A 14,962-nucleotide genomic window follows, 5' to 3' on the forward strand; every position below is an offset into this window, starting at 1 on the left:
TTAGGGGTGTGGCAAGAAAAAACAGCCACTGAGAAAGCGGAAGTGATTTCGGGGAGGAAGCAGAGCCAGACATCTGCTGCTGTTCAGGGCCTGAGACTGAAGCCTATTCTTGCAGCCCCGAGGGAATGTTGGAGTCAGTACTCCTGGGCCTGCTAAGAACTGTAGGGCTCTGAAGCAAAGCATGCTGGGAAGGATACACAGCATATATAATCAGCTTCCTCCCGCAGAAGAGGCAGAGACTTTGAGGTAATGGGATGCGGAAGAATAGTCTCTCCTAGCTGAGATGGAGAAGCAAAACTATTTGCTTCTTTGTACTTTGCCACAGATGCTCTGTGACCTCAGAGAGAGACCAGGCAGAAGGAACAATCCCAGGGACAGAAAGTTTGTTTGTCCATTGCCAAAGATATAAAGGACTGAGGAGCAAGGCTACAAGGAGGGTAAGGTTTTTTGTTGCTTTTTAAAGGACTCCGCAGGTGTGGCCTGCTGTGAACTATGGGCTGTCCCAGGGAAAATTATGTGCAACTGTAAAAGGACCTTTATAATGGAAATGTCAGGCAACCTTATCTATAAAGGGCATGATAAATACACCCTCTGTAATCTAACCAACAAAGAACTGCATCAGTCTGTCTGGAGCCCCTCAGGAACACAGCACAGCCTTTCCAATTCTTGTTCCTACAGGACTGAGAGCCACATGGTCCCAGAATAGCACTCAGGCAGCTCCCTCCAAACCGAGGCAGGGTTTTGCATGCATCCTTCTCTCAGGGGCTATCAATCGATGGGGCAGTTACAAGTAGAGTTGTGCGAAAAATGGATTATTTGATTTGCTGGCAATTCTGAAAAAAAAACAAAATCTTTTTGGGTCAAACAAAACATTTTGTTCAACCTGAAACATTTTGTTTCAATATCAAGTCTTTCTGTAACGTTTTTCATTGTTTAATAAAATTAAAGGAAGTCTCTAAATTGACATTCATTTCAAACCAAAACACTGAAATGGTTTGTTTTGAAAATGTCAAATTTTGGAAAAATTTGGAATTCCTATGGACTGAAACAGTTCCACCAAACTGACATGAATTCTCATGATGTGATGGTGTTGCCACATCTGAATTTTTTGCCAAAAAAAGTTTCGGCTGAAAATGTCACCCACTTCGTTGTTGTCATGGCAAATCCCAATTAGCAGCATAAAAGGGACAAGAATGTCAATGAGATAAGGTGGATGAGGTAATATCTTCTATTGGACCAGTTTAATGTTAGTGTCACTCATCAGCTGTCAGGGTCCTGGTGAGCAGATTTTATGTCTGACAACACCCTTTGCTGGTGGTTCTAAAAAGAAATTTGGGGGGGGCATTTCTGGTTCATGGGAAATTTAGAAGAAAATTGGTTTTGTTTCCCTAACTCAAATTTTGGAATGCCAACATTTCTTGCAAATGGGAAATCCTGCATTTCAGCTAGCTCTCCTCTGAAACCTAAAACAAACTTGCAACTTAAACTACTCGTAGGTCCCATTGCTAACTCATTTGATTCCAGACTAGTGCTGATGGCTTCTAGAATCCCAAAGCCTCCATGCTTTTTAGCCACAGCTGCTTTTATTAGTCTTACCAGCGAAAGAAGTTTCACATAAGACATTGTCCACTGAAGTGTATCTGCTTTGGCCTGTTTCCTTCACTCTGTCTGAGTGCTCCTTAGAAATATATTCATCACCCCACTCTTTACTGTCTTTTGGCTGCTTCCACACAGTCGATGTGGGGTGACCCTTTGGCTGAATGTCAGCTGGCAGGGAAGGCTTGAGGCTTTCTTCTGTCTCTGGATTTGCACTGCTCCCACCTAGAAACCACAAGCTACTGTCAGGACTTTGCAATCTTTGTAAAAAGTCTGCATGAAAAACTGCTATGTAATAATAATTACAAAGCACGTCCCTTTCAAAGTGATAGGGATGCTGTACAGCACCCCTAATAGACACTTTACAGTGGATATACTTTTCCATAGGGATGAAGCCCAAGTTCCCCTGCCTGTAGGGGCAATTTGAACTTGCAAAAATGACACCTGACTTCTTGTTGTCTGAAGAATGCTTTGCAGTTGCAAGTCAGAGCACTGGTTTGCACCAGCAATCAGGTACTGGTTCAAATATTCAGATTTGCACCACCAATTCAAATGCCACTGTGAAAATGCAAGTGCAAATTCCACTCACAAGATGGATGCCACCCTTTTGAAAATCTCTTCCTAAAATCATCCAATACAGTAAAGACAGCACTGTGAAGAAATCACTATTGTAACAGTGCAAACAAGAACAGATAGGAGGGGTGGAAAACCGGGAAGAAAGTTTCTAAATATATAGGGGTCACTAGTGGATTCTCCACAATGTGCCTGACTTGTCTTGCTAGGTCCTTGTCAGCCTTATCTATCCCTTTAATTGGATTCTAATAGAAAATGTAGCTAATTTCCCCAGATTTTTTTTAAAGAGAACCAAAGTGAAAGAAACATCCTGAATTGTAAAATGCTTCTGGTGACTATGGTAAATTTGCACTGGAAATTTTGGTCTGTTCTTGCAAAAAACCAGAAAAAGAAAACCACATTCTTGCAAAGATTCTTTTATCACAAATCTACCAGGAGTTCAGTTAAACCACTGCGCTAATTGACTTTGAAGTATTTGTTTTTCCGGAGCAAAACTCAGCATTAGCTGGAAATAATTATATAAATTTACCATTCCATTTTGTCAGGATTCCTCTAAAGAAGCTGGTTGGTGAACCCTGGAGGAGGTTTTAAAAGGTAAATATTCACCTACCAGGGCCTGACACTACTTTCACATTTCCTTCTCCAGCTGCCATGGATCTGGTATCAGAGGCTGTGGAAGAATGAAGGAAAGCTACGTAAGATGTTAATATAGCTAGACATGAGCAGGTGTTTGTGTAGCAGGTTTCTTCTTGAAAGGTGTAGTCAAACCATGAAAAAGGAAAGTTTAGATTTTGAATTCTTTAATATTAGCCTGTGGAATGCCTCTTTTAGGTCTTCTCCTGAGAAAGATCCATTTAAACTCTTGATTTCTTTACCAGCTGGGTCATAAGAACGGCCACACTGGGTCAGACCAAGGGTCCATCTAGCTCAGTATCCTGTCTTCTGACAGTGGCCGTTGCCAGATGCTTCAGAGGGAATGAAGAAAACAGAACAATTTATTGGGAATAGAAAGGAATGGAAAACACAGCAAACTCTTTGATGAAACGTTATGCTGAATATTTTTTTGACATTTTAATTTTAATTTTGAATTTTTCTGAGCAGTTAACTTTGGGAATTTTTTTCTCCCTAACTACCAATTTTAATAAGGAGAATATAACCCAGAAGTTTGGTCCACAGAAGGTGACCCTGGAAGCAACGGGTTCTGATAGCAAAACAGAACTGTTTAATATTTCTTTGGTACTTGTCGTCTTCAAAATTAAGCATGTGCGTACATGCTTTTCTGAATCGGGGCCTAAATAAAACCCAGGTCTAATCCAGCCCAAGAACTCTCAACAGCTATCAAAGTATGCATGCTTCTCCTAGCACCGGGGCCTATCAATGCAAACTAGCTTCTCCCCATGGCCAGTCCAAACACTAGCTGTGCTCTCCACCCCGAATACATCCAAACTTCACGAGACCTCTCTCAGACCTGTGCCTGGATATCCTGCCCTAATCCAGCCATGTTAGTGTGTGTACACAAAGATGCTGACAAATACTGATATCTGCAATGTACATCTCACCTTATCCTTTGAAAGCTTACTATGGGGAGTATTTTTTAGAGGAAAGGGAAGGAACCCTTGCTTCATTCTCCCTCACTCATACCTCTCTCATAGGTTGCATGGTGCAAAAGACTTGTAAGATCTTCATTAATCAGGACAGGTTCCGGGAGATTTATCGATCGGAACGGACTGCCTTGTAGAGGTGTAGGCACTGTTTGTGACCCGTGTTCATCCTTTTGTGTTCTTCTGTGAAAATAAAGAGAGGCAACTGGAAAGCACAATACCACAGAGCAAACGCTCAGCTTAAACTGCAATCTTGACAAACTTCAATACAAATATGAGCGCTCATACAAACCCAAGACAACTCAGGAGGCACTCCAGGCCCAACACCTGGGCTTGCATGACATGAGGAAGTTGCATTGGATACAGTTCACTAACATGACTCTGGGAGCACCTTCTCCTGGCTGCAGGACAGTGTCATGCCAGATACATTCTTCTTAGATATTTAGCCAAGTAACTAAGGCCTGGATGCACAAAAGGAGTTAGGTGTTGGGATGTGTCCAACGCCTAGAAAATCATTGAGAGTCACCAAGGGGATGTTATTAGTGTGGCCTGTAAAAGGAGCCCCCCGGGTGGTCTAAGCACAATTGGGCTTTGGGGCACACACAATTCACATCAGAATTGCAGCTGTAACTGCATGAGCCAGGGAGCAGCTAACACTAGCTGCTTTGCATTGCCTTATCATAGAATACCAGGGTTGGGAGGGACTTTAGGAGGTCATCTAGTCCAACCCCCTGCTCAAAGCAGGACCAATCCCCAATTTTTGCCCCAGATCCCAAATGGCCCCCTCAAAGATTGAACTCACAACCCTGGGTTTAGCAGGCCAATGCTCAAACCACTGAGCTATCCCTCCCCACCCCCGATCAGAGCAGCTGTTTTGAAAATCGGCAGGCAGTCACGTGGCAGCACTCTGGGCTTTTGGTATTGCATCAGCAACATGCCCCCGGCTCTCTCTTTGGCCATTGGGCAGCTCACCCAAGAGGGGAAAGGGAGGAGGAAGCGGATGATGAATGCAGAGACACTCCCCCAAAACAGGATGCATGCGCCATGGGCTCGCTTTGCTGTGGAACAAGTGCATGGTGTGCAATGGTCCACGCGAGAGACCCAAGCTATTCAGAACCCCTGCAAGGAGTTGCAATGGATAAGGAGAATTTCACACAGGAAATGCTGTGTACCTGGCAGGCTACAATCTCCACTGACTAAGGGTTCCAACAGACCTTTCCTATTCTGTCCTACAGAGGTTCTCGTACCACACTTTCCACTATAGCATCCGAGCACCTTCAGGTTGTGCATTAAGTGATGTGGCTAACCTCCGTTAGGGTTCTCATCCCTGGATGGGTCTCAGTCTGCTGCTACCACCAGCATACAGCAGCTTCTGAGTGCCGTTAGCAGGAGGGCTAGTAACTATAACCACAGGATGCCCCCAACAGACACCACCAGCAGCAAGTTGTCCCCGGTGCTACAGACTGCCTATGGGTTACCCCCGTGGCAGCCAGCTTAGGGAGTGAGGGGACCATCAAGCGTCCCGTTCTGTCAATGTGCAGGTCAACTGCCACCTCAGCCACCTCGTCACAGAGATGCTGGCACAGTGCCCACATGCACTGCTTGAGTCACATGTACTTGGGATGCTTTGCCTGGCAGGGGAAGCTGCATGGTGGCAGGATACCGGGTAAGTAGCAGTACACGCACTGTTATTGTCTGCAATACTCCTAAGGGTCTGTCTTTTGTAATACTGCCCGTGGGATTTTCAAAAGAGGCTAAGTGACTTAGGAGCATAGTTGCCATTGACTTTAGAGGGATTGTATAATACTGTATGCCATTGGCTTCCAGTGGGATTGCATGATACTATATGCCATTGGCTTCCAAATGGGACTGCATAATATGGTACCCCATTGCTTTAGGAGCACAAGTTCCATTGGAAGTCACTTTTGAAAAGCTTACCCTACATTTTTAAACAGTTCTACATTTTTCAGTAAAACCTTAGTTGAGGTTTACCTTGAAGTTACTCAAGTCACTTTTCACTAACTCTCTTGGATCAACAATGAGGACATTAAAGCTGTTAATCATTTCTCTGGTGTGTTGGATACGTAGTCTCATCTGAAATGCTTGATGTGCCTCTAAAGGCCAACATCTTCTCTACTCTACAGGGATTACGGCTGTCTCCAGACATGAAGAAATGAAGCTAATCTACATTAATGGAGGCCACTGCTAATTAACAATGAGCACTTCAGGACACTCTGGGTTTAGTTCCTTACTTAGTTTTCACTTTCCGGGATTCCCTACGTTTCTCTTGTTGCAGCTGTTCAATTTTCTGTTGCATTTCCTCTTGCTTGGAACTGATCACTTCAATCTTCGACTTGGCATCACTGAGCTCCTCCTAAAACCCAGAATAAATTCAAACATCACTTAGAGAATTTAGATACTAATGCTCCCTGGTAGTGATGAAATGCATGCCTGGAATGATACTGTGCTCATGAGTACAGTCCACATTGATTAGAAATTATTGGAATAAAGAAACCATTGGTCATATGGTATTATTCTCTTGCAGTAACAGCATGTAACTTATCCCATGTATTGGAAATCTCTGCCATAACCGCAGTTACTGGAGTATGTTTGGGCACCTTAACCAGCATGAGAAAGGAAGCTTTTGTGAGGCAGAGAGAGACAGAGTCAAAGGGCCTCATTCAAAGACCATTAAAGTCCATGGAATGACTCCCAATGTCTTTAAGGGCCTTTGGATGAGAGACACAGAGAGCAGCTGGTAGTCGCCTTCTTGTGGCCCTCATCCCACAATGGGGACACTCACATGTAAGTATTTGCAGGATTGGGACCTTAGTTTGCTTTTTTTATTTTTAAATTATCCATTTAACCTTTTTCCCATATAACTTCATATGGGTGGGTGGGAGGAGCTAGGGGTGGTGCTGCAGAGCTGGGAGAATCCATCACCAAGAGGTTAAGCCATCTCTCCCCCTGCTGTGCACTCCCAGAGAGGCGCAAAGCTTCTAAAATGGGGGCCAGGATCTGCCCCAAGGCTGGAGTTTGTGTTGCTCAGGTGTTTCTCTCCCACTGAAATCAACTGAGCCCAACTTTCTGAATGACTTTAGCCCACCCTTAGAGGGTTTTAACTGAGTTCATTTATCTACATGTTCGGTCTCCCACTCATGAAACCAGAGAGGCTCTGTTCAAGCTTCAGTATGACTCTATAGCAATGCCCTTCAGCGATGACCTACAAAACCCCTGCTCTCCCAGACCTGGGCACCCCGGGCACTGGCTGTGTAGGAGTTCTATGATGAGGGACATATGTATACACGTCATCAAGACTCATTTTCACTTGTGACCTATGATATGACGGGACTGGCTTTGGGTCTCTACAGCTAAGTCCAGCTAGTTCATTAATCCAATGTGATAAGTAGCCTCACCCAGAATATGGGTTCCAAGTAGTTCATTTTCTCTGTTTGTTTTAGTTTAACTCATTTCTGGGCTTGGCCTGTAGCTGCATGTTCTTTTATGCTGTTCAGAACAGGCAAGGGTGTTGTGGCATATTTTAAAACTGTGTTAAAATTGTAGGCTTGCATTATAAATGACAGGGGGTTTTCCTAGTCTTGCTTGCAGGCTAGGGGGTTTTGTAGGGATGTGTGAAATCTGAGACTGGCAACAATCAGTCTGCAGCCAGACAGCCAAAGTGGGTTGAGTTGTCCTCTCTGTGGTAGGGAGCAGCCTGCTTAGTCTCTCTTTGTTTTGGGGTTCTTGCATGGTGGTGTTCTCAATTCTAATAAATAAAGTCATGTTACATTGTAGTCTTCTAGCAAGGACACTTACGTTTTTATCAAAGACCTCTGTGAGTATCCATTGAATGTAACAGGTGTCTGAAGAATGTAACAGGTGGGAATAGCTCCTACCTTGAAAGAGTTCAGCGAATTCTTCATCTCTGCCACTTTCTCTTCCATTGTGCAGTGGCAGCTCTTAACCTTCTCCTCCAGAGCATACTCTCCATGCTGAATTCTTGAAAGTTCCTGCATTGCTTCAGTGAAACCAGTTTTTAGTTCAGAGGCCAGTGCCTGCAACTAAAAGGAACCAGAAACAATGTGAATCCAAGCCCTCCTAACGTGCTATTAGGAGCAGTGTCCGTTAAGTTCATCAGAACCTCAATTTGGCGTGAGGACACAAGGGCTTATGGAACCCATTCATTGAGGTGCTCTGTCCTCATCTAAAGGTGCCTGGGCCATAGGGGTTGATGAGCCTGTGACTTGACTTGGCTAATAGACCTCAATCATTTCGCTCAGGCAGTAGTAGCTCATACCTTTACATCCAGAATTTCTCAGGTTCAATTCCTTCTCAAACTACAGTCTGTTCACCTCTGAGAGAAGGGAAAAGTTAGTCTGAGGGGGAAGGTGGCCTGGATATTAAGGACCGTAAATGACACCTAACATATTTGCATAACAAAACAGTCAAAAGTTAGCAAGCAGTCAGCAAATTAAACCATTCTTGAGCAAGACTCTCCTCAGATCACAAGACACCAACTCTCCTCAGGTAGGCTTTACGCTGATTTCTAAAATGGAGAGTTTCCCTTGCTCTTTGAGGGTCAGTCATGCCTTCTCCCTCTGTGGGAGAAGTGGGGAGCACCTGTCCTGTCCCAGTGGGAGCTCCTGGCACACACTCTGACTGCGGGTTGTAATGCAGTAGTACCTACAGCTCCTGGCCCCATTGGGGGAGAGTGACTGAAAGCACCCCTGAATTCACACCCTACACACCATTGTAATAATCTTTGTACAAAATATGCCTTGCGAAGTATCATTTGAAAACTAATAACTCTCTGGTCAATAATATCATGATGAAATGTCTGTAGCAACGTTATATGTAAAGTTATGAAATCCCCCTTTATGATGTTATTAGCACGTGTCCAAAACCACACAGCCCTGCCTAAGCAACGGCTGTTAAATATTCCTGTTCTAAACAAAGGAATGTGTGTTTACCTCAGTTTCCATAAAAGTAGTAAATAGGGTCCTTGAGACAGCAGAGGAAGGAAATGGCAGGGGACAAAGCAAATTTGCATTTCAACAAACCCAGGTGGGAAGAAAGAACATGGATCCTTTTTCATCATCAGACTCCATGTCATTTTCTTTACTGTTTGCATAAACTTTGCTTTGAAGGCTAATCTTCAGCAGAATCCATTTCAAAGGTTCACTGGACTAGAAGAGAGAAGGGCAGAGAACCCCAAGTTCTTTCACCTGAGAAGACAAAGGCACCAGCACCTTTGGGCCTCTGGGAGAGATCCTGACCAAGTAGAGTCAGTCACCATCTTGCTGGAAGACACGAATTGAGAAAGGCCATCTTGAGCAGAGGCCTTGAACCAAAACTTGCTAGATTAAGTTTTAGACTTTTAGATGTGTGTTTTAGCTTTTAGTTGCTGGTAACCACTTCTAACTTCATCTCTTATATTTGAATTCACTTTAAAACTATCTTCTTTTGTTAATAAACTTGTTTTATTTTTTAATCTAAATCATTCCAGTGCTGTGTTTAAACTGAACTGTTTGGTAACTTCAGGTAAAGTAGCAAACTATTGCTTACTGACTGTATAGGAGCAACTTAACTTTAATAGCTGAACTGTCCAGGAGAGGGCCTGACAGTGCAGAATACACATTTTGGGGAAAATTTGGGACTGGGAGTGTGTTGGGGTCACCCTTCAAGTAACAACCGAGGCTGGTGGAAGCCAGAGCATGACTAGTGTGTTGCTGACAGGCTGTTGGACCAAGAGCTGCTGGACCAGGGCTACCATTATACAAAGACACTTAGGGTGTAACCTGCATGGTGATAGGCTGTTTGAGTGGCCCAGGCTGGGAGCTACAACAGCAAAGCATTGTGAGGCACCCAGGGTTACAGGGCAGGTGGTGAGATAACCCCTCACTGATCTGGATTGCACCGCAGAATGTGATAGTGATGTGGTCAAAGCAGGATTTATACAAAGCTTGTTATTTTAACTGAGGTTTACACTTCAATCACTGGTGTAACACTTTTAAGTGATTCTCAAGTGTGGTGGGTGGGAACAGTCAAAAGAAAGGTTACAGCTTTATTATTTTCTGTTTGTTTATTTCAGGAAAGGAAAATAGAACAAAAGTAAAGCATAAACATGAGCGACAGTGAAGCAACTACAAAGTGAGAGCTGGTCAGGCTGGAGAATGAGTAGAAAGAAAACGAATGTGGACATCAGAAATGGTTAGCTGAGCAGAAAGTCGGAAATAGAGATGAGAGCCGAGGAGAGGGAGGCCGAAAGGAAGCAGCAAGAAGGAGCATGTTGGCGGGCCATGGAGCTGAAAGAGTTGGAAGCCCAAGAAAAAGAGAAGGAAAGACTGCCTGCCCAGAGCATAAGGGACAGGTGGGGCAGAATGCGCCATCCCCAGTTACTCCCTCCATCCAAGGAACACCCAGCTGGGATAAGTTGTGCCCTGCATACAAGGAAACAGACTGTACTGAAGCATACCTCATCAGTTTTGAAAGGCCAAGTGAACTACATAAAGTTCCAGAGGACAGGACAGGACAGTCCCCATTCTGATTGCAAAACTCTTGAGTAAAATTTTACATGTATTTAATGAAATGCAGATTGGAGAAGCTTTGATATATCCTGAATTTAAAAAGGCTGACTGGCAAAAGGATTCAAATTACCCCTGAGGTGTACAGGTTGAAATTTAGAAATCCCAGGAAAAGTGCTGGAATGAGTCATAGTGAGTGCCTATAAAATGTGTGACCTAATGAGAAGTGCAATATGGCATACACCTTTAAATTCTCTACAGGAAGTTGCCATCCTTTGATAAGAAACTTCTTATTTTCTCTATACATAGATCTAAGTGCTGTGGTGCTAAGCAAAGTGCTGGTCCTGAGCTGAATCTTTCACACTGGGAACAGGAGGCCTGGTAGTTCTGAAAGTGTCCAGGGGATAAGGGGCTGGATGCTGCAGGGAGCACTCCGAGGACTTGGGGGTTGGTGCGTGCCTCTTGCTACTGGTACACAGAGAGCGAGAACTGAGGAGGCCTGAAGGTCGGTGCTTGTGTTGCCAGAGATTGGTGGTTTCTGGGAGCTGTTTCACAGCAAGCACAGATAAGACTTCCTTATGCTAAGGGTCAGTGGTGGAGAGGTGCATCACAACCCTGGGTACCCCTGGGCAGCGTCTGTTTCAAATCTACCCCTAATTCCATCCATCAGCTCTATTCAATTCCTGGACATGCACTTCCAGAGTTATTTGGGAAGGGGAAAAAAGCAGAATGAAATAGGAATTTCCATGGGATTACAGTGGCACCCCCTTTGTCTGCCTCAATTGTGATGAATACATTAATGGGGCCAACCGACGACTCTCCAGCACCACCTACTATAATGAACTCAAAGACAACCCCACACCACAGTTTACCCAATTTAAGGATATCATCAAAACCTTCCCCAGATAAACAAGGGAACCCAGGCAGATCCATTATATCTGGCCACGGCACTCTTACTGAAGCAATATCGGGACTCATAGAAACGATCCTCAAACCACTCCTCACACAAAGGGCCAGCTTCCTCTAGGATACAACCTACTTCCTCAGCAAACCCGCAACAACAACGACCTCCCTCAGAACATCATCTTTGCCACCATGGATGTCACCTCCCTATACCCCAACATCCCTCACAAAGACCGCATAGCTGCCTGCCTCAAATATTTACAAGACAATGGACAACCCTCAGATCTCCACCCCAAATACATTGCCAGACTCATCCATTTCATCCTCACCCATAACAATTTTACATTCAACAACAAACACTTTGTCCAAACCATGGAAACAGCCAAGGGTATTATGATGGCTCCCCAATATCCCAACCTCTTTGTGGCCACCTTGAAAATTTCTGGACAAATGCACCACGAAATCAGTGATATACCTGAGATACATTGATGATATTTTCATCATCTGGACAGATGACTTTAACTCCCCCATGGATTTCCATCACAACTTCAACAATCACCGTCCTTCTATTAAACTCTCTCTGGAACACTCCCACACCAGCATCCACTTCCTGGACACCATGAAGAACTTCAACAATGGAACCCTACAGGCAACTATCTACAAGAAACCCACAGATCTCCACCCCTACTTCATAGCACTAGTAACCACCTCAAACGCACCATGAAATCTGTTATCTACAGCCAGGCACTCAGATACTACAGAATATACTCTAAGGAGAAAATCCAGGATACACATCTCAACACACTCAAAACTGCCTTCACCAAAAAAGGACACTCCACCAGAGAAGTAGATAGCATCATGGAACAGGCCACCCAAATACCCTGAAAAAACCTGCTTCAATACAGAAATAAAACCCACTCTGTCTGCACACCACTAGTTGTCACGTACCACCCCATACTGGAATCCATATGGGATATCATCAAACAGCTACAACCCATACTCGGTGGGGACCCCATCCTGAAAAAAATCTTTCCTGAACCCCCTCTTCTGGTCTTCAAACAACCCCCACAACCTCTCTAAGGTCATCATTAGAAGCAAGCTCCCCATAGACCAGGACACACCAACTCAAAGCAGCAGAACAGCAGATGCAAAACTTGCAGACATGTCTCCACTTGTATGATGATCAATACCCCCACACGACACCTTTCAAAATCTATGGGTCCTACACTTACCTATCACATGTGGTGGTGTACCTCATCCAGTGCACTAAATGCCCCAATAGTAACTGTGTATGAAACCAGACCATCACTACACTCTCAAATGAATGTCAACAGGAAAATGATAAAAGACAAAAACACCATATCACCTGTGGGTGAACACTTTTCACGAAGCCATCAATCTATATCTGATCTATCTGCCCTCATCCTCAAAAGAAACCTGCAGAACACTTCCAAAAGATGAGCCTGGGAGTGTAAATTCATAACTTTGCTAGACACTAAAAATCATGGACTGCTTTCCCCCTGCACCACTTCCTTTCCTCCCCCTGACTGGAGGGGTGTTAATGGGTCACGTCACCTGGAATGGTCCCTTGAAGTATGTGTTTACTTATGATAAACAATCTGTTCAAATCTGCTATTTAGCAGTGACACCTTGAGTTAGTTTCCCAGCCCTGAAGAAGAGCTCCATGTAGCTCGAAAGCTTGTCTCTCTCACCAACAGAAGTTGGTCCAATAGAAGATATTACCTCACCCGCCTTGTCTCTCTAATCTCCTGGGACCAACATGGCTGCAACAACACTGCGTAGCACACAGGGTATTGTTAACTATACTGTTTGGAAACCATTCATACAAGAAACAAGGCCTGAAAACTTCCCTCTCCCAATTACATTATTATTAATTATTATTATTTTAGTTGCCTCACCAGGTCTCTTATGCTGTTGGTCTGAAGTTATAAATAAATGCTACATTACTCGACGCATGGCTCTTATCTCTTGTTAATGAGCCCTTAAGCAAATAGTAATTTCACAGAAATATTACTGTTAGGACTTTCCGCAAACCCTAAGCACCAGGGCAATTTCAGTTAATTTTCCCAACTATTCCCCATGGAATGGCCCGATGCATTGTCCTGTCATGGAATAGCTAACAGCTATACCACCACTAGATGTTAGAAGAGCTACTAGAGTCTTACATTTATTGATGACCGTGTCAGAGATTAGTGCCCTTTCTGGTCTGAGAATTATACACCAAATCCTCAGCTGGTGTAAATCCGTGTATCTCTATTGACTTTAGGGACTTGAAATCAGTGGGGCTATGCTGCTTTACGCAAGCTGAGGATCCAGCCCTAGAACTGTTACTAGCAGCACAGGGAGGGAAGGATAGTAGTGGCAAAGAGGGAAAAGGAGGGGGAAAGTGGCAGGGCTAAGAGCAAGAGTGGGGGATGGAAGTGTTGAAACTGCTACAAGCAGTCTGCATTTTAAAACTATTCACCACAACTTGTACACATCTTTTTTTTTTTTAAGTGCAGTTAAAATGGGGCCTCACTGCAATTTGAAGAGTTATATCATAGAGCTGGGAACTTTATACTAAATGATTAACACAGATCCAGATCTTTGGCAATAGACAAGGAGCACAGAGTGCAGCTCAGGAAGGGAAGGAGAAACCCTACTGAAGCCAATGTGCTTGAGTGTTCAGCAGCTGCCTCCCATTTTGCACTCTCAGATGTGTGTGCACCCAAATGATGGGATGGTGACATCTAATTACTTGGCTAAGATCATAAATCAGTCATCTAATTTGCACATAGCTGCGAGCAAAGAGGTCAGATTGAAGCACCTTTCAGAAGGATGGCCAATTCATAACATTTGTCCATGCAATGTGCACATCTGAATGTATAAGTGTCTTATAACTGCCTTTATTTTTCCTTTGAATGAATTTTGGTTGTAAAGACTATTAATCTGTTCTTCATTCTTTAAACTTGGAATTATTCAGGGCATATTGCTTGTCTTTACCTGAGAAATCTGTGTTGCAGGGTTACTCACTGGCACATTTTCAGTTTCTCCTGTGGGAATAAAGAACTGCAGTCAATTAAAATGACTTATTATGATTGCTATAAATAACTGGAGCAGAGTGCTGTGACATCCTCCTCAGATGCAAATCTCTTTTCAGGACTTAGTCCTGTTCTGGGAGATGTGGAGACCCCATAGTTTGCAAAATCAGCTGCAGTTATAACATGGGAATTGCCAGACTGGATCAGACCAGAGGTCCATTTATTACAGTATCCAATCTCTGACAATAGCCAGGTCTGGATACTTCATATGAAGCTGCAGGAAACCCCCTAGTACACAGTTATGACTCCTGCCCACTAAGAGTTCCTTCCTAACCACCATCAGTTAGTAGTTGGTGTATGTCCTGAAGCATTATGGTTTTATAAAATTCTGTTTTTTAAAAAAATCCTATCTGCGTGTTCCCATTATCCATATCAATTTTTCAATCCTTCTTTAGCATCCTTCTGAGCTCTTGGCCTTTGTTATATTTTGTGGCAATGAGCTCCACAGATTAATTGTGTTGTGTTTTTTTTTAAAAAACCCTATTTGCTTTTATTAGCTTCAAATGTGCTGGTTTCAGTTTAATTGAATTCCCCTTTGCTCTTGTATTATGAGACAGGGCTTAAGATTTTCAAAAGCACTTATGTGATTTAGAAGCATAAATCCCATTTCCAAAAGTGACTTAGATGCTTAGGTGATTAACTCTAGGGCTGGTTGAAAATTTTT

At 43.6% G+C, this 14,962-nt stretch overlaps 1 protein-coding gene across 1 annotated transcript in view; it reads right to left on the reverse strand.

The window, feature by feature from the left end:
- The window catches only part of ARHGEF33 (Rho guanine nucleotide exchange factor 33), a gene marked incomplete at both ends in the record, with an annotated part of 37,930 nt that overhangs the window by 14,264 nt on the left and 8,704 nt on the right, over nucleotides 1–14,962 (reverse strand). The window contains 6 exons of the mRNA XM_084623839.1: nucleotides 1,597–1,821; nucleotides 2,780–2,839; nucleotides 3,811–3,953; nucleotides 6,023–6,144; nucleotides 7,667–7,831; nucleotides 14,201–14,250. Coding sequence (XP_084479965.1) covers nucleotides 1,597–1,821; nucleotides 2,780–2,839; nucleotides 3,811–3,953; nucleotides 6,023–6,144; nucleotides 7,667–7,831; nucleotides 14,201–14,250 — 765 coding nt within the window. The remainder of the gene's footprint in view (nucleotides 1–1,596; nucleotides 1,822–2,779; nucleotides 2,840–3,810; nucleotides 3,954–6,022; nucleotides 6,145–7,666; nucleotides 7,832–14,200; nucleotides 14,251–14,962) is intronic.

The sequence above is a fragment of the Lepidochelys olivacea genome (genome assembly GCF_965140295.1).
Source record: "Lepidochelys olivacea isolate rLepOli2 genome assembly, chromosome: 3".
Classification (NCBI taxonomy): Eukaryota; Metazoa; Chordata; order Testudines; family Cheloniidae; genus Lepidochelys; species Lepidochelys olivacea.